General features: G+C 33.0%; 1 protein-coding gene across 1 annotated transcript; it reads left to right on the top strand.

Annotated features, from left to right (window-relative positions):
• The first annotated feature begins 12,750 nt into the window (after window positions 1–12,750).
• LOC133193168 (uncharacterized) lies at window positions 12,751–16,793 on the top strand. Its single transcript, XM_061329137.1, has 7 exons — window positions 12,751–12,804; window positions 13,734–13,833; window positions 14,045–14,129; window positions 14,417–14,629; window positions 14,732–14,829; window positions 15,350–15,681; window positions 15,884–16,793. The coding sequence occupies exons 2-7, from the start codon at window positions 13,762–13,764 to the stop codon at window positions 16,791–16,793; spliced, it is 1,710 nt and encodes a 569-aa protein (XP_061185121.1). The 5' UTR covers window positions 12,751–12,804; window positions 13,734–13,761.
• Window positions 16,794–18,673: the final 1,880 nt, after the last annotated feature.

Raw genomic sequence — 18,673 nt, 5'->3', positions numbered from 1 at the left:
CATTAGTGCACTTTCATTGCATGAAAACCAATAATAAAAAGTGGAATAAGATAAAAAGCTGTCGTCTTAGTATTGCAAAGAGAAGCCAGAGCTCTAAAAAAAAGTCTTATACAGGTTTTCTCTTTCGTCACGATGTTCAATAATACAGGAACCTACACCCAAATGAAGGAACGTCAATGATAGTTTTTATGTTAAAATTGCATTGAGGAAAGTTCCGCAGCTTTTCTGTGAGGGAAGTCCAAATACCGGTTCCCGAGTCAAATTTCTTGTGTCTGACAACGCTGCTGCAAATAAGCATAGAGATAAAAAGGATATAAAGGGAATTTTGAAGAAACAAACGTTTACAGAACTTAGACATTCTCCTTATTTGCTAGATCTCAGTCATTGTGAGATCTTTTTATTCCAAAAACTCAAGATAACAATTAGAGGAAGAATTCATAATTTAGGTATGTTATGGAGAGTGCTATTCATCAGTGTTTTTTGAGTATCCCTAAAACGAGTATGATGAAGTGTTCTGATCATGGGTACAAAGACTTTAGACAAGTATACAGGTTAACAGTGAGTACTTTGAGGGATTAAAATTATTGATAAACTGCTTCTTGTGTTTTTCTTATTTTTAGATCGCATTTTGCACTACTTATTGAACGACCCTCGTAGTTTCGTCCAAACATGAGTGAACCCAACACAACCCTTTCCGTATTCAACCCTTTCATCGCATGTGTCTTTAACAACGCCTTCTGACACTCGAACACTCTCGAAAATCCCGCTTCGTTGATTTATATAAGATTCTGGCAATTGTGTCACTGATGTTAATGATCAATCTCTTCAACATAGCTGCCTTTGCAAGTTTCTCTACAGGTCTAGTGTAAACTAACCCAAACCAGGTTATACTTCATTTAAATGTATGTGCTTAGGGATACAATCCATTCCTTGAATACCACCTGCCTGATTACCTTAATTTGATAATTCATCCCTTACATAAATTCTGTGGTTGCCATGGAAGATCAATCAACAGCTGTTCTTCTGATGTCAAGTGATGGCACGTCACATATGTAATCATACACCATAATTTAGCTCTGACCATTGTAGAGTTTATGTATATAGGTGTGGTACGTCTTTTTTAAACGTGGTTTTTCTTGACTGAAAGTGTCAGAATCTTTATTTTAACAACTTTTAAGTATATTTAAAGAAGATTCAAAATTTTTTAAATTTAATTTATATTTAACAATCCGGAAGACAAGCCCCTATGCATGGCTCTGACTAAATCGTAGACAAACTAATGGACAAAAATTTGCAATGTAATGCGAATCAAAAGTATCTTTAATTCGTAAGAAGGAAGATGTGCTAAATATTCTATATGTTTTAAAGGAAATAAAAGTAAATAGTATAAATAAATAGTATTTCTTTTATAAAGGTTATGTTCCCTCTGCATCAAGTCCGCCCACAACGGAATATGTTGAAACAAATGCAGGATTATCTACCCTGACCACAACTACAACAACAACGACGACAACAACAACACCAATACCATATGATGATTGATGAAGTGCGAGAAATGTAATGATGCAAAGGAGAGAATTGTGCCTCATTTTCTTAATTTTTATTTATGCGAATGAAATATGGAGATAATTTTTAATAATAATAAAATAATTTTTATTTATGCCTAATTCATCAACGTTATCAGGCTTGATTCATAAGAGTTATGATGAGATGTTTTGTCACATATTTGAGATTACTACCACTACTAAGTCAGAAACGTACTGACATTCCAATTTTTTACTGACAAACTTAGATAATTACTGACAATGTGCTGCCTTTACTGCAAAACCTAGACAATTACTGACCTTTTTACTACCGGTGCTGATAAACTTAGAAAAGTGCTGACAATCTTAGTCGGTACTGATAAACTTAGACAATTGCTGACCCGTTTTACTGTCCCTGCTGAAAAACTTAGACAAGTGCTGACATTTACTGATAAGTACTGTCTCTATTGTTCTCGCTCTCGGGGAGGCTGCAGTGGCCTGAAAATATTTGTGTGTTAATAACTTTTACTTTAGAAACAGTCTTATTTTAATTTTTGAAATAAAGTTTCAATTCCCAGACAGTTTTTTTTTAACTAAGAATTTTATAATTGGTATCTGTAAAATAATTCATAACGAATACGATGTACAATTAACTTTGTGTGAATCAAGTTTAAATAAATGTTTTGAATAATTACACCTTATCCCTATCCCTGTTCAATCTGAAGAAATAAATTTCATCAATTTATTCTTTCGCAGACAGGAGCTAAATATACCCGTCTTTACGGTATAGTTTGCATTATTTCCTGTTTTCTTCGATCGGAAATACATGTTTCAATTGTATTTTTTTATCAACAAAACAGACACCTCTGTACAAATATGGCGGAAAGTGTCCCGCGTCCGTCAGTCGTGTTGTCTGTAATTAAACTTTTCGACCTTTTCTCCGGTACAGTCAAACTGGCCACAAAGCTTCCTTCGGAGAAGGGGAGTTAAGTTTGTCCAAATGAAGGGCCATGCCATCTATCAACGGGAGATAATTTAGAAAAAGTGAAAAATTGGTGGCATTTTATAAAAATCTTTTTCTGAAGAACCACTGGTTTAGAAAAAAAATATAAAAGAGTGCAAATGTTTTGACACAGCCATAATAATTCAAGTTCGAGAACTTGTGTATGCTGCAACTAAGCACCAGATTTTACAGCAGATGGACAGAATCATATCAGTATCGACAATCACAGAAGCGAAATCAGAGCCCAGAAACCATAACCAATTTCTTTACGAATTTTAAGGTATGTCACTCGTGAAATTTGTTATATCAAGGATTTTTTGAGAAGTATATTTTGGATAAGTACTCATATAGTATGACTCAAAATCGCAGAGAAAATGGGGGGTCAGTGTGCATCTAACTGAGCTACGGTACAATTAAGTTGACCTTTTTGCACTTAAATTGTAACTCTTTGGTTAATCACTTTAACCGTTATCATATTTTATAAGATGTAACCATGGCAATAAACATAATCTTATTTTACGTAAAATAGTTTGAATAATATTTATCATTGAACAAATCATGCAAATTAATGCGCGTAAATTATCGCGTGACCTTTTTGCACTAAAAAAGTCTCATATTTGGGGTATTAAAAATCTAAATAGGCAATAGAATATTTTCTTGTATCAAACTTTTTACGACTTAAGTGCTGATTGGTCAAAAGTATCGAGTAGTTTAAAATAATGAAAGAAAAAGTTGGGGTCAGTGATGTAAATTTTGAAATATTGGTCAAAATATGCAATTTTCAGGCAAAAAACTGTGTAAATTTTATCTCGACTTCCTTAATATATCTTCGTTTCTTGGCAATGTTTGTTGAGCGAAGGTGTAAATTTTATTATAAAAATATAAATTGAGACCTATATTTAATATTCCAGGCATATCATAACGGAAAATATTCTCTGAGTAAAAGTATGTGAGGCTAAAGTTCCAAGATATTAAATTTAATAAATGTGTAGATTTGCAGAATTTTCTGCTAAATATCCTTCCGCCACAAGAAATGGTCCCTTATAAATCTTGCTTCTTTGTGAATTTTTGAGCAGTTTTTTAATTGAATGTTGAACATTTTACATTGTTTAATTTAAATATGTTATAAAGATTGAATTGTAATAAATAGTTTTTAAGTAAGAGGTTCTGACTGAAATTTTCTAAAAGGCTGACGAGTGACATACCTTAAAGTTTTAATGCGAACATTCAACCATATTTTCGTGCTTTTGCAAAAGAACTGGTGTTTTATTTGAAAAGAAACAAACAAACAGACAGACAGTAAAATGGTCTGCATTGAGTCAGCTGCATCTAGATATTTTAGCTGAGAATATAGATAGAAGACACAGACATACCTTCACTGTTTTTTTCGTTTGAGTTACTTCCCTTATTATCGATCATTATTTGTAATAAATTAGAACTGGTTGATTGACTGATTGACTGTTCCTATCATATATATATTTTTTTTGTTGGAAACAAATTGTCATAAAGATATTGGTATGGATTTGTTTTTGATTTTTGTTTGTCATTACTATAGGCGCAACCTTCACTCGACCTAGGAACTGTTTTCAGCATGATGTCATATCTTTGCCCTTAAATAACGATCTATGGGCTCTCTGTACTCTAAACAGCGTTAAACAAAGCCATCATTGTATTTCTTTTTGCTGTAGAAATGAATCTACCAGTTGAAAAAAGCACACGTACTTCTTGTTTACCTCTGTAACATACACTTTATTGGTTTTCACTGCCTAGAGAATTCTACAGGAGAGATTACTCTCATTCACTGTTTAATAAGAGAAGAGACATTTGATTAAAACCTTTTTTCTCCGGAAATCCGTGCCTTGCCAATGCCCTTAATGATTGCCACGGCATCAAAGATAAAGCAGATCGACATTTCTGAGAGGAAAATTCAAACAAGTAATGCAACGTCTATCCCTATACCGATCAAGCGGAATTCACGAGTCTTTCGGATGAGACCTGAAATACCGAGGCCCTGTGTCAACATTGGCGTTGGCACGATAAAGAACCCTCACTGCTTAATGGCCCTGAGTAACGAGTATGGGTCTAAATTTGAAACCCTGCACCGGTATATGGTGACGTCTCTATATGAGTGAAACATTTTTGAATGGGACGTGAAACAGCATACAATCAATCAATCAATAAATCACCCTAGGTGATTTTGGACAACCTGGTTATTTATCTAGTTCGCCCAAATGGCGACCAGGTGACGAGTTTTGGTTGTTGATATTATTTATATACATTTAAAACTTTAAATATATACTGTATACAGGTTTGTTTTCGCCCTGTGTTTTTTCCCCGTCTTTTCACACTTAAAAACAATTTTGCCCCGATTTAAATTCGCCCAGATACAGCTGTGTTTAAGAGATGATTTGTACTTCATTTGGAGAAATGCCGCACACTTTATTCAGGAATTAATGATCATGTGACCGTTACTAATTAATATTCATTATTATTGTGATATTTCTAAAAAAACCTCACAGTGAATTAATCGCTGTTCTTTTTTTTAAATAAAAAAATATAAATTTGATCATATTTTTATCGATTTATTTCAACAATCATGTGTAATATTTTCCAGACCAAAAACAACTGTATTTTCCCCATTCGGAGGTTCATTCACTTTGTCTAAATTCTGGCCTAAATATTAATGTGATTTTCAAATTCAAAAGGAACCTTTTTTTCATTTTTAAGCTAATGATTTATTTTTTGAAACTGAAAGTACAATTTACACACCTTCATGTCATATGAGGAAGAACTGTGTCAGAAAATGGCAAATATTTCTAAATTTACTTGACAAAAACATTCCCAGCTCTTTCACCACATTTTTTCTATGTGAAATCTTTAATTTGACTATCAAGTTCATATACGTCAATTTAAGGTTCATCGACTCTCTATTAATGGAGATAACTCTTACTGGGATAAATATATGATTCCTTTGTAAATTGTCAACTTAAAAAGTTTTTCTGTAACAGATTGTCCGCAAGTATGCTGAAATTGGTTCCATTTAAATTATAAATTAGATTTCTTTTGGAAAATTACAAGCATTAAAGCAAATATTTCTATGAATGAACAGAGGGATGGTGAACCTGAAGTTTATTACTTATTTACTTATCCTCTTCTAACCCTGGAGGGGCATAGGGCCGCGGCCACAACAGCCCTCCATCTGACCAGTGGGGCTTACCAGTGTACTTCTTGTTTGTTTTATAGGTAATGTGTATTACCTGTGTTCAAATTCAAAATTAGATCTTGATGTTATTGTACCAGAGGACATTCATAAAAAGTCAATTTATTTGTCATCAATTTAACAAATTATAACATAGACTAATGTTAGAGCTTTAATTGTCGAAATGTTATCCCCTACTCCCAATATTTTATCGCATTGTCCAATTCATGCAAATTACAAAGAAAACTTTTATTGGGACATGTAGATATCTCTAATGAACATTTCCTTTCTGTCACAGAGAAAAACAAGATGTGTTCGTGAAACACTGATATCCCCGTATGGCAGCTTATGGCGAAGGTTGAAGTTTCTTAAATGCAAGTCAAGCTCCAGGTAAAGAAATCAAAAATGTTGGTAACCAAAGAAAGGTCGTCTCGAGGAATATACCTGTGAAATATGAAAGCCCTAGTAGAACCCATTGAAAAGTTATGGCGAAGGTTAAAGTTTTTTTTAAAGTAAGTTAAACGGCAAGGTCACGGTCAAGTGGTGCCCAAGTGATGTTCTTGTCACAAGTGATACACATGATCGTGAAATGTGAAAGCCCTAGAACCAAACATTCAAATGTTATGGCCAATGTTCAAAAAATTTAAAAGTAGGTCAAACTCCAAGGTCAAGGTCAATGCCAAAATTGTTGGTATCCAAAGGAAGGTCTTGTCACAAAAATATACATGTGAAGTATGAAAGCCCTAACACCAACTGTTCAAAAGTTATGGTCAATGTTGAAGTTTTTCAAAATTAGCTCAAACTTCAAGGTCTAGGTCAAAGGGTCAGAGTTGTTGGTATTTAAAGGAAGGTCTTGTCACAAGGAATGCATGTTTGAAGTATGAAAGCTCTAACACCAACTGTTCAAAAGTTATGGTCAAGGTTAAAGTTTTTCAAAAGAAGTAGGTCAAACGTCAAGGTCAAAGGGTCAAAGTTTTTGGTATCTAAAGAAAGGTCTTCTCACAAGAAATGCATATGTGAAGTATGAAAACCCAAGCACTAACCGTACAAAAGTTATGACCAAGGTTAAAATTTTTCAAAATTGAAGCAGGTCAAACTCCAAGGTCAAAAGTTCACAGCTGTTGGTAGGCAAAAAAAGGTCTTGTCACAAGGAGTACACATGCGAAGTATGAAAGACCTAGCTCAAACAGTTCAAAAGTTATAGCCAAGGTTAAAGTTTTTTCAACAGTAGGTCAAACTCCAAGGTCAAGGTCAAAGGGTCAAAGATGTTGGTATCCAAAGGAAAGCCTTCTCCCAAGAAATACACTTGTGAAGTTTGAAAGCCCAAGCTCCAAGTGTTCAAAAGTTATGGCCAAGTTAAAGTCTCAAAAAATTTTGCAAAAGTGGGTCAAACTCCAAGGTCAAGGTCAAATATGAGGGTAACATAAGTTTAGCTTTCCAGAGAGCCTGAAATGTCATCTCTTTGTCTTCATGAATAAACAGTGGAATGTTATATCATTTTCTCAGCTACTACAGGCAGTAGTATCGCTTTAAAAAAATGGGGGGGGGGGGAATCGACGATTTATCTGAACAATCTTTGACAAGGGGAAAAAGGGGCTGTCCAAACTCAACAACATTATCATTTCTTGGAAGGGAGGATTACAACTTCTCCAGCAAACATATTTTATATTATAATAAATTACCATGGGATGATTTGACGTACCATACTGCAACAAAAAATGGAAGATGGGGCAAGGGCGCGCCTTTCAATGAATATTTTCAATGTTTGGGAAAAAAGTGGAAGGGGGCGACCCTTCTGATGATACGTGTCTGTATTATTTAATTACCTTTTTTAAATATGCTTTATTCATTTAAAATATTTTTTGTACAATGTCTGTAAAAAATCCAACCACTGATAAATTTTGAATTCGTAAAAATTAAATAGCAATTCCGTATGAAGATGGATAAAACTTCTGACTTTAGTTATTAGTCGCTTACTCCGACAGCAAAGAATGTTTCTTAATATATTGTACATGAATAAGTGTTTAGATTTCATCTTTGATCATTCCATTGGAAAATTACATATTCTGGTCAAATAATTACTTTGATGCTCATCATTACTAGTGCTTCATTTTTTATATGATAGAATGACCCGCTCTTACACGTATAAGGTTACACGTGGTCACGGAGCTACTGCCCCTACAGTCAACCAACCACAAGCAAGTATCCAATAGTTCTAATTCTGTTTTTTTTTATCATGATAAGAAAACTCCAGAATAAAATATTTGGAAATTTATTCATTTTCACATCCCAATAGATAAATGTCGATTCTGTTTAATATTATCTTTGCCATTATAATTTATCTTATATCACATATCAATCAAAAGTTTTTATTTAATTCGTAAGCAGATGGAGAATAGATTGTCGGATGTCTTTGAGACACGACTCAAGCTTATTGAAAGCGTCAGGTATCAGAGATCTAAATCTGGTAAGGAGCAAAAGTTATCTTGAAAGAAAAATTATGTATTTCATTTATTTAATAAATGTCACGTATTTTGTAAGTAGATTTGTAAAATCTGATCGTTGATTTCAGAGGGATATCGAACAGTCTACAGTGAGAAGTGGTATTCAATCAACAGTTTCCAATCCTTTCCTACAACCATCAACTTGTCTCTAATCTTGCAACACAGATGAAAGCTTTAAGATCATCTTCTGAATTTTTTTGTATGTTGTTTAACGTCCCTCTCGAGAATTTTTCACTCATATGGAGACGCCACCACTTGCCAGTGGAGAGCTGCAAATTTTGTCCTATACTCGGCACTTACGGCTATTGAGCAGTGAGGGATCTTTTTCGTGCCAGCACCTACTGCGACATGGGATCTCGGTTTATACGGTCCCATCCGAAGGACCGGTCTCCACGTCCCACAATGGGATTCGAACCCGCGACGTAAGGATCAACTTCTTACTTCGCGACTCTAGAGCAGACGCTCTAACCACTGCGTCACGAGGGCGACTCTTCTGAATTAAGTGTACCCATAGGTGTCAAAAGAGTTCTGCTTTACCTATCAGGAGAAATTACTAAAGACACTCAGAGGTCAATTACTTCCTCAAAGGTTAACTCTCTCTCTCTCTCTCTCTCTCTGATATAAGAATAGTTTAAACACATCACACATAACTTTTCTTCAGAAGAGCCAGTAAGGTGTTCTTGGAAAAGGTGAACGACGATGGCCTGTGTCAGCGCTTATCTATTTTCAAAGTGAGAATGAACCTTTAGATAGAATAGAAGAGGTATTTATAATGCAATTACTTTGTACTGCACATTCTTGCCAAAATGTTGTATTGACTGATTAAACCTTATATCTTTATAAAAATAAATAAAATTTCAATGTCTATCTTTTCTGAGTAGCTTCTCGATTCCATACAGCCAGTTGTACGGACAAAGGCTTTAATAGTCCTCAATCAAGGTGTAAGACCATCTGAGGCCACAGTTGAATCAAAATACTCGATGCTCTCAAGAAAAAAGAAATGTGTTCGGGAAACTCTCACCTCTTTCCTAGAAACACCTTTGAAGGAATGCATTGAAGGGTTTCTTGAAGAATTGAATGTTGGCGAAGGATCCAGGAAAGAAATACCAAACATATTGAATGAATGCAAATCAGTGTTATCACAAATCTCATCGAAAACAAATGAAATGCAGGTCCCGGAGACCATTAAAAACCTCTTGTTTGAGTATGTTTGATATTTACTATACCATACTTACATTGCTATGTATTAAAAGATACTTTTAATTTAATGAAACTATTATTACGTCAAGCCTAAATTTAGTATAATTTTATAATTATAAAGGATATTTGTTGTATGTACTTTTGTAATTCCAGGAGATCTGACGTACATGGTTTTGATATCTGGGAGTTCAGGGTATTTGAAAGAAACAGAGCAGACATTGAAAGTCTGAAATCTGAATTATACAAACTTGAAACAAAATTCTTTAATATTATGTCATTACATATCGTGTCCGGTGAAATGAAAATATACAGTCATGTGAAGCAAGGAGATAAAGTATATCTAGATACATGTAAAAATGGTGATAATTCAAAATCTTCCTATGCAACAGCTGGTGCTCTTCTGAAAGACAGTCTTGGTCAAGACGAGGTATATGGATTGACGTGTCATCATGCATTACCTAGGGAGAAAAAAAATAGTGTACCTTAAGTCCCCAGAAACTACGCAACTTGCCCAAGTCGATGAATGCATTTATTCCGATCAAGAACCTTTACACGACTTTGCCGTTTTCCAAATAGATAAAGACAAACGAAGAAACTGTGATATGACGTTTTTAAACAGAATGGAAAAGCAAGGAGATAGTGGGTCAGTTGTTTTCCAACACGACAGATATCCTGGCCAGAAGTCAGTCTCTGCCCTGGGCCTGGTTACTGGAGGGATAGATGAAGTCCAAGACGAAAGTCTTACAGAAGTCCTTATTTCACAATATGCTTACGTCTAAATAAAGCTCTTTCTCGCCTTTCGGAAAACAGGCAGTTGAACTTGGAATTTGAAAACTCTTGTCGTATATCTTCAGATTCAGATGAGAGTGTATGAAATTAATTTTGAGCGTTCTCATGTTTTGCACGTCCAAATGTTTTTCTTAGAATTTTATATTTTAGAACATTTGATGTTTCCAGCGTGATTGTCCTCTTTATATCTTTTTAGCATACTTATATGACGTGTACAAAATTGATATCCATAAAGTTTTACTTCAAGCATTGTTAAACTGCGTGTACAAAAAAATAAAATTAAAAAATAGATTAATTGATTGATTGATTGTATTTGTTTTACGTCCCATTCGAGAATTTTTCACTCATATAGAGACGTCACCTTGTACCGGTGAAGGGCTTCAAATTTATACCTTTACTCGGCACTCGGAGCCATTGAGCAAAGAGGGTTCTTTATCGTGCCAACGCCTACCGTGACACGGGGCCTCGGTTTTTAAGGTTTTTAAGGTCTCATCCGAAAGACCCGCACCTTTCACTTCAAAGTGCCGGGCGCTTGGCGAAGGAACAGTTTCTACCTTTTTTATCGACTTAGGTCAGTAGCGGCCGTGATTCAAACGCACGACCTTCCGATCAAGGAGTAAAAGAAAATAGATGAAAGCAAATAAATCAAACCAATTGCCTTCCATCAATAAAATCTTAACAAATTTTTCAAAGTAAATTGGACTATGAAAAAGAACGTTCAAAACTAACTTAGTTAAAAGCTACGAAGCTAGTTAACCAATATTTTTACTTTTTTTTAAAATTTCTTTCTTGAAAGGGGGAAGGGGGGTAGGTAGTAAGCAGTCTGCTCGATTTTAAAACCTGCAGAATTTTGAAAACAAAAAAATTCAGTACACATTTCTTTCTAGGGAGTAATTCATGCACATTTGAATGAATAGTCTTTCTTCACAAACAGAAGAAGATGCCCTGGAAACATTTACTATAGTAATACATGAGCACAGCTTATACTGTGTTTGAAGAAAATACTTTCTAACTAGATTACGTATCTTGTCACATGCATGTTATAGTTCTCTCTTTGGTGATTCAATTAATTGCATTTAATTATTGTTATATTTACTTTCGAAGTGATACACTGATCAAATCTACTAATCCATTTTCAATCAATCTCCATCAGATCAGTGTTAGTATCATAGAAGGTATTTAAATTTAGTTAATTGTGTAATTCTTGTGTCATATATGACGAAATAAAATATTGAAAGTCATATAACAGACATTTCACCATTTAAAAAGGAATAATGTAAAAAGGGACATTTTTTCCTGAAAAGAAAACATTTAACTAGATTGAAATTATGTTAAAACTTATTTGCCGTTATTTCGTTAAATATGCTGATCTGCTTTAATTTGTATGTTGCTTTAATTTGTATGTGTAATCATTTTAACCTTAATAGGAGATAAAGACGTGTTTTCACTCTGTTCTTGCCTTAAAATTGCAGTAAAACAAAGCTAAAAAAGAAAATCAGGACAACTAATAAACAGAAAATACAAAGGAAATACCATCATTCTTAAATCTGAGGTCATGTTATTCTGTGTTTCTGTATATTCGATACATTGTGAATATATAAAATTCAAGTAAAAAGACTATCTGGATTTGAATTTGCATTTACTTCTTTTTTTGATTTATGCCAAATTGCAATAAAAGAAAGGGTCATTAAATTCTTCACAAGTGTGATTGAGGAAGATACCTTTAAACATGTTAGGCAAGCTTCTAAGTATACATTTGTTAAGAATTAGTCCTTGTGAATTGTTGAGTGTTTCTTCCCATTTCATAATAATGTATTGAAATGCTATTTCCTGTTAAATGTATACAATTTCAAGGGTGCGTGATATTTTGTGCTATCCTTTAAGTACTCGTGCAAAAGATGCACAAAGGTACTTAAAAAGGAAATTTTATCTTATTCGTTTTACAAGTTTACCTAACATTTCTTCGCATCTAGACTAATATTATATCAAAGAATACTAATCAATAATTGGTAAACATATATAGAGTGATTCAGGGGATAACTAACATTTTATCAGGCCAACTTTAAAATAATGTTTGCTTGCCCTTTCCCGACCCAAGATGAAAAATTAGGGTCGGTAGGAAGGAGGGGAATTTTTTTTTCTTGGAAAATTTCAACATCAATGCTGAATTTTCAAAATATATTTTCCGGAATACATAAAAAAAAAAAAATAATTGCTTAATTCTTGGAGGTTACAAAAAGTGTAGAGTCGGGCCATTTTTATCCAGTCGGTCGTGAGAGGGCAACCAATCAATTTTTTAAAGATGGCCTCATTTAAAAATGTTATTTCCTTGTATTGTATTATTTCCGTAAGTTTAAAATATGGTTCATTTCTATGTTTATTTACAATCTAATATTTTCCTGGTCATTGTTTTCCTTAACAAACTTATAATGATATGCATGTTCATCGAGCATTCAAAGTGTCTATGTTCGTCGCTCTTTACTTGTCAAAGGATGAAAACAAAATGCTGTGCTAATATCTTAAAGACCGGTCATTGCTTTTTTATAAAACTGATATCTGAGCAGATTGGCACAGATAACTCATAGGGTAAGAAATGATTTATTGCTTAACTAAATGAATGTAATATATTTCAGTCTACGTAAGTCTAATTTACTTGCATTTTTAAACGTAATATAAATAATGAAATTTCAGCTCATTTATCATGATTTCCATTTTAAACTGTTTCCTCTATTGTAACTTTTTGAAAGTTAAGTTGCTGATTTCCCAATATGTACCACTGAATGGTAATTTCGCCAAGTGAAAATTCAAGTGCCTTATATGTATGTCAATTTCCCGCGGCTGTCATTGTCTGACGTCAGTATGCAGGGACTATGGAAATGACCTTGGAATGCCTTATGTATTTTAATTCTATATGTTTTAGACTGCATTTTTTTTTAATTTTAAAATTTGCATATTTGCATTTTTTTTTCACAATTAAATGTAAATATAAGGAAGTACTATCTAGTTTGTTGGGTATGCCAGGGACATTAACAATAGTTGGAAAAGTGGAAAAATTTATGCATAACGGGTTTCACACGTTATGCAAATTATTCCACGTTTCAAACTGTCGTTCATTACCTGGCATACCAAACAAACAAGAAAGTGATTCCTTAATTCTATCGCTAATAGGTATTTTTATTTATTTTTTGTTACATGCACTGAAAATTTTATATATACAAGAGATTTCGAAAGCAAAAAGTAACAGAAGAAGAATAAAACCGCATATTCAAGAATTATCACATGTTCATAGGTCAAATATCATCAAAAAGAACAACAACAAAATGTATGGATTGGTTTCTTTTAAAAATTTCCTTTTCCTCTAAATTAGTGAGAAAATAAGTTACCAATCAAATGCTTTGAAAATGGGGACCGCGATGTATTCTATTAATACACAATATCTAATTAACATTTCTGAAACTTTTCCATATATCTGCGTAGAATGTCTAAAATGTAAATATACAAATATTCTATTGCAGCAAATTAAACATATAATTATCTGATAAAATGATCTGCTCTTACACCTGCAACTTTACATTTGGTTCCGAAACTGAAGTTGCTCCAGCCACTCAAACAAAAGTAAGTATCCAAAAGTTCCTGAGCTTTTTTTTTTTGGTTTTATTGTTAAAAGAAAACTTCCTGATAAAGTTTATCAAAGTTCATTTATTATTTATCAACCATTTTGCAACACGATTGATGTAGAATCTCTTTGCAATATTTATAAAGTAATGATATATCAGAATTCAGAGGACAATTTACGATGAACTTAAATTTTCACATTTATACTAAGTTGCAGATATCGAAAACATTATCTGATGCCTTAGATAAAAGAAACAAAAATGTGGGAAATGACAGAAATAAGAAGTCTAAATCTGGTGAGAAAATTTCTCTCTTTATTTCCTTTTAAAAAGATAAGAACTGCTGTGGTAAATCGGAGGAACATTATCGTTTTATATAATGTATATATTAGTTCTTGTAAATATATTAAAACAATTAAAACAACTTCATGAAGTAGTCAATATGTACAAGAAGATAAGTGTTTCCTGGCATACAATATGTAACTTTAAAAAGGATTACTTAATTTTATTTATTGCATCATAGCAATTTACATGTAATTTGCAAATGGAATTGCTATTATACTTGATCATAATTAAAATTTCAGAAGGCTATCGATCCCTGTACAATGAAAAGTGGTACAAGATCAACAGCTTTCCACGTCTTTATTATCACTATGAACTAGTTTGTGGTTTAGAAAAAAGATTAAAAGCTTTAAGATCATCTCCAACTTGTGCACTCAAAGGCGCCGAAAGAGTTCAACTTTACCTAGCCGGAGAAATTACGGAAGAAACAGAAAAGTTAATTACTTCAATGAAAGGTACATCTCTCTCTCTCTCTCTCTCTCTCTCTCTCTCTCTCTCTCTCTCTGATGTTGGAGTAGTTTGGCCATGATATTACAATTTTAAATGTTTTTCTTCAGACGAGCCAGTAAAGTACTCCTTGCGTGAGGGACAGTGGTCTGTTTCAGCGCTTATCTATTTTCAAAGTGAAAATGAATATTTGAGTACAATAGAAGAGGTAACTATATACTTTTACATAAACTAGGGCTGTGTATTGAGCAATATACTTCGATACGATACGATACGATATTTTTTAAAGCGATATGCGATATATTGGATTATTTATTAAGTCTTTCACAAATGTCTTGTAAATGACATTTAATGCATAAATTTGATAAATACTGGGTGAGTCTTACATAACATGTTAAAATATAGTTGTCTATGTATTTTGTAATAGTTATTTAAGATGTGCTATCTCCTTAATGTTTATTTCATTATTGTTCATTTATAATTCAAAACAGTTAAAAATAATCTTTGGTAACTGAAATTCCAAACCTTTTTACAGAATTATAAGGAAAACTGCCTGTCCGATACGTATTGGAAGTTATTTTTTCGATACGATACATTCCTGAAAATCGATACGTATTGAATATTCGATATATTGACACAGCCCTAACATAAACGCAAAAACTTTACCTACTACATATTTGTTAATCTTTGCAAAATAAATCAAGTTTTGATTTTTTTTGTTTGAGTAGCTCATCGATTCCATACGACCAGCTGTGTGGACAAAGGCTTTTATAGTCCTTAACCAAACTATCAGGCCAACTAAGGCTACTGCTGAATCGAAGTACCCCTTACTTTACAGAAAAAAGAAGTGTGTTCGGGAAGCTCTTAACTCTCTCCTAGAAATCCCTTTGAAGAAAATCATTCAAGGGTTTCTTGAAGAATTCAATCGAGGATCCATAAGAAAGGAAGAAATGCCAGAAGTATGGAATGAATGCAGATCAATTTTATCACAAATGTCACCGGAAGGAAATTCAAGAGATGAAATTCAGATTCCAGAGACCATTAAAGAATTTCTGTTTCAGTATGTTTGATATTAATAAAGTAATTTGCTTACTTGTATTCATGTATGATTAACGTTGTTTAAGATACTTAGGTAATTAGCCTTCATAAATTGAAAACTATGGAATCTATTTACCATATTAAGCGTAAGTTTAATATTATTTTATTATTAATACTGACAATGATACCTTTGAATGCATGCAATTGTGTTTTTATTAATCTAGGAGATCTGGAATACATGGTTTCGGTATATGGGAGAGGTCAGAGTTCAGGGTATTTATAGGAAATGATGAAAACATTGAACAGCTAAATTCTGAATTATATAAACTCAGTCCTGAATTCTTCAACATTATGTCCCTTCATATCGTGTCCGGTGAAATGAATATACACAGATATGTAAAGCAAGGGGATAAAGTATACTTGGATAAGAATTGCGACAATTCAAAAGCTTCCTATGCAACAGCTGGTGCTCTTCTGAAAGACAGTCATGGTCAAGACGAGGTATATGGATTGACGTGTCATCATGCTTTAGCTCATGAGAAACAAATAGTGTATATTATGTCCCCACAAACTAAGGAACTCTCCAAATTCGGTGAATGTTTATATTCTGATACAGAACCTTTTCATGACTTTGCTGTTTTCCAGATAGATAAAGACAAACAAAGAAACTGCGATACGACCTTTTTAAACAGACTGGAAAATCCATGCAATGTAAATATTTACGAAGGACCCATACCGGCAAATGCTGTCGTACATAAGAAGGGGGCAACAACTAATCTTTCTGATGGTCGAATCATGAGCTCGGAATTCTATTATAAATTGTTCGCAAATAGAAGTGAAATGTTTCTCGTTTCAAGTATTGATTCTCCTGATCATCCCTTTTCTGCACAAGGAGATAGTGGCTCAGTGGTTTTCCAACACGACAGATCTCCTGACCAGAGATCAGTGTCTGCCCTTGGCCTCGTTACTGGAGGCATAAACGAAGTCAGAGACGAAAGTTCGACCGAGGCCCTAAATTCCACAGTTTGCCTACGTCTTAATAAAGCTCTTTCTCGCCTTTCAGAAAAGAAGCAGCTAGACTTGGAATTTAAAAAATCCCGTCGTACCTCCTCCAGCTCAGATGAAAGTGAATAATTCATGTTTTTTTTTTTTTTTTTTTTTTTTTTTTTGCTTTATTTTATTGTTCTTTCGTTTGTATGTCTGATTTTGGAAACATGGAGAGTTTGGTATAGAGGGAAGCACACGCATAATTAGTGAAAATTCCTTCACTTCACACACAAGAAGATGCCAGGAAAATAGTTATTACAGGTCAATAAAATCGTACAGTTTTTTTAATCTTATAATTATGTCAAATGCTAGTACTTATAGTGTCTTATGCTTGTAAACTACAAATTCCTTTCCATAATGATTCGATCAATTTTGTTTGGACAGGACTCAAAAACTGGCTTCCCATTCAATGCATTTTATCAAATGTACAGCTCATGATCAAACAACTTTTTTTAACCCGACATGCTGTTGTGAACTACTTAAATACACATTGTGGAATTAAATATATTGCTTCGAAATAAAGCCACAAACAAAAGATATGATGAATTTTTGCAATTTTATTTAAGTTTCGATTTCCTTCATATTTTGCATGAATAATGTCACTAGGTTTGTTACGAATTCAGTTTCACTGAACTTTTTTTGGAATCGAGTCCCATTCCTGTTCACCTTTCTTCCACATCTTTTCTGGCCCTTGGTATGTTCTTATTCCAACGTAAATTTCACCCTGGATTTTTAGAGGGAGTTTCCATCGGGATTGCTTCCCGGTTGTGTTGGTGTAAAAATGCATAGGGTAACTTTCTTGTGACTCATGTGAGTATTGTGGCCCATGGGCCTCTTGTTGGTACATGGGACGACAAAGCAGATCTATCAATGACAAGTATATAAAGAAAAGATTATTGCATGCATCGACTTTATTAATACTATAGACATTCATATTCTTATTAACAATAAATGTATTTAAAGAGAACAATTATAAATTTGGACAGAAAAAAAAATAAACACCAAGGGGAAAAAAACGTTAAAACACCAGAGAAAAAACATAAGAAAAAAACATTAAAACTTTAAGAAAAAAAACTTTAAGAGAAAAAATAGTCTACAGCACATTAAGAATTAAAAAATAACCTTTAGAATTGCATGGACTGTGCCAAAATGGGGAAAGATTATAAAGAATATGAATAATTAAGCAAAATAAATTTAAAAAAATCAAATAATCAAACAATCTTAAATTAGTCTAAAGATGTCATAAACTTATTTGATGCATGCAACAATTCAATCTAACTCATCTTTTTTTTTTAATTTTAAATCCAACTATGAATTCTGAATTACTGTATATCATCATTTCAAATGTTGATATAATAAATCAATTTGCTGAATAAAGCGCAATACCGTAATCAAACAATCTTAAATTAGTCTAAAGATGTCATAAACTTATTTGATGCATGCAACAATTCAATCTAACTCATCTTTTTTTTTTAATTTTAAATCCAACTATGAATTCTGAATTACTGTATATCATCATTTCAAATGTTGATATAATAAATCAATTTGCTGAATAAAGCGCAATACCGTAATTGAAATGTTGCTTCCTAATCTATGAACATAAGATACACACAATAATTCAATTAAAGATACCACTTGAATTCAATTCATGCTAACTTCAATTAATTGTGTGTATCAACTGAAATAATGATGACAGCATTAGTTGAATTATTTCTCTCTTCAGTTAAACAAATGATATAAATCATTAATTAATAAGTCTAGATTAATGATTCCCTAAGAAAGAACAACTATTAAATTAATTTAAAATATCCCTAACAAGAAATACTAAAGTAAACTATAGTTAACTATAGTTTACTATAGTTAATCAAAGTTTCAAAGTTTTTACTATAGTGTGATTCACTATAGTGAATATAACTATAGTTTCAAAGATTTTATTATAGTTATTCAAAGTTTTAAAGTTTTCACAG

The sequence above is a fragment of the Saccostrea echinata genome, unplaced genomic scaffold, assembly GCF_033153115.1.
Source record: "Saccostrea echinata isolate AGI-Se365-2 ecotype Australia unplaced genomic scaffold, CSIRO_AGI_Sech_v1 ptg000027l, whole genome shotgun sequence".
Classification (NCBI taxonomy): Eukaryota; Metazoa; Mollusca; class Bivalvia; order Ostreida; family Ostreidae; genus Saccostrea; species Saccostrea echinata.
The sequence above is the reverse complement of the archived record's forward strand: the minus strand, read 5'-3'. Positions and strand labels throughout refer to the sequence as shown.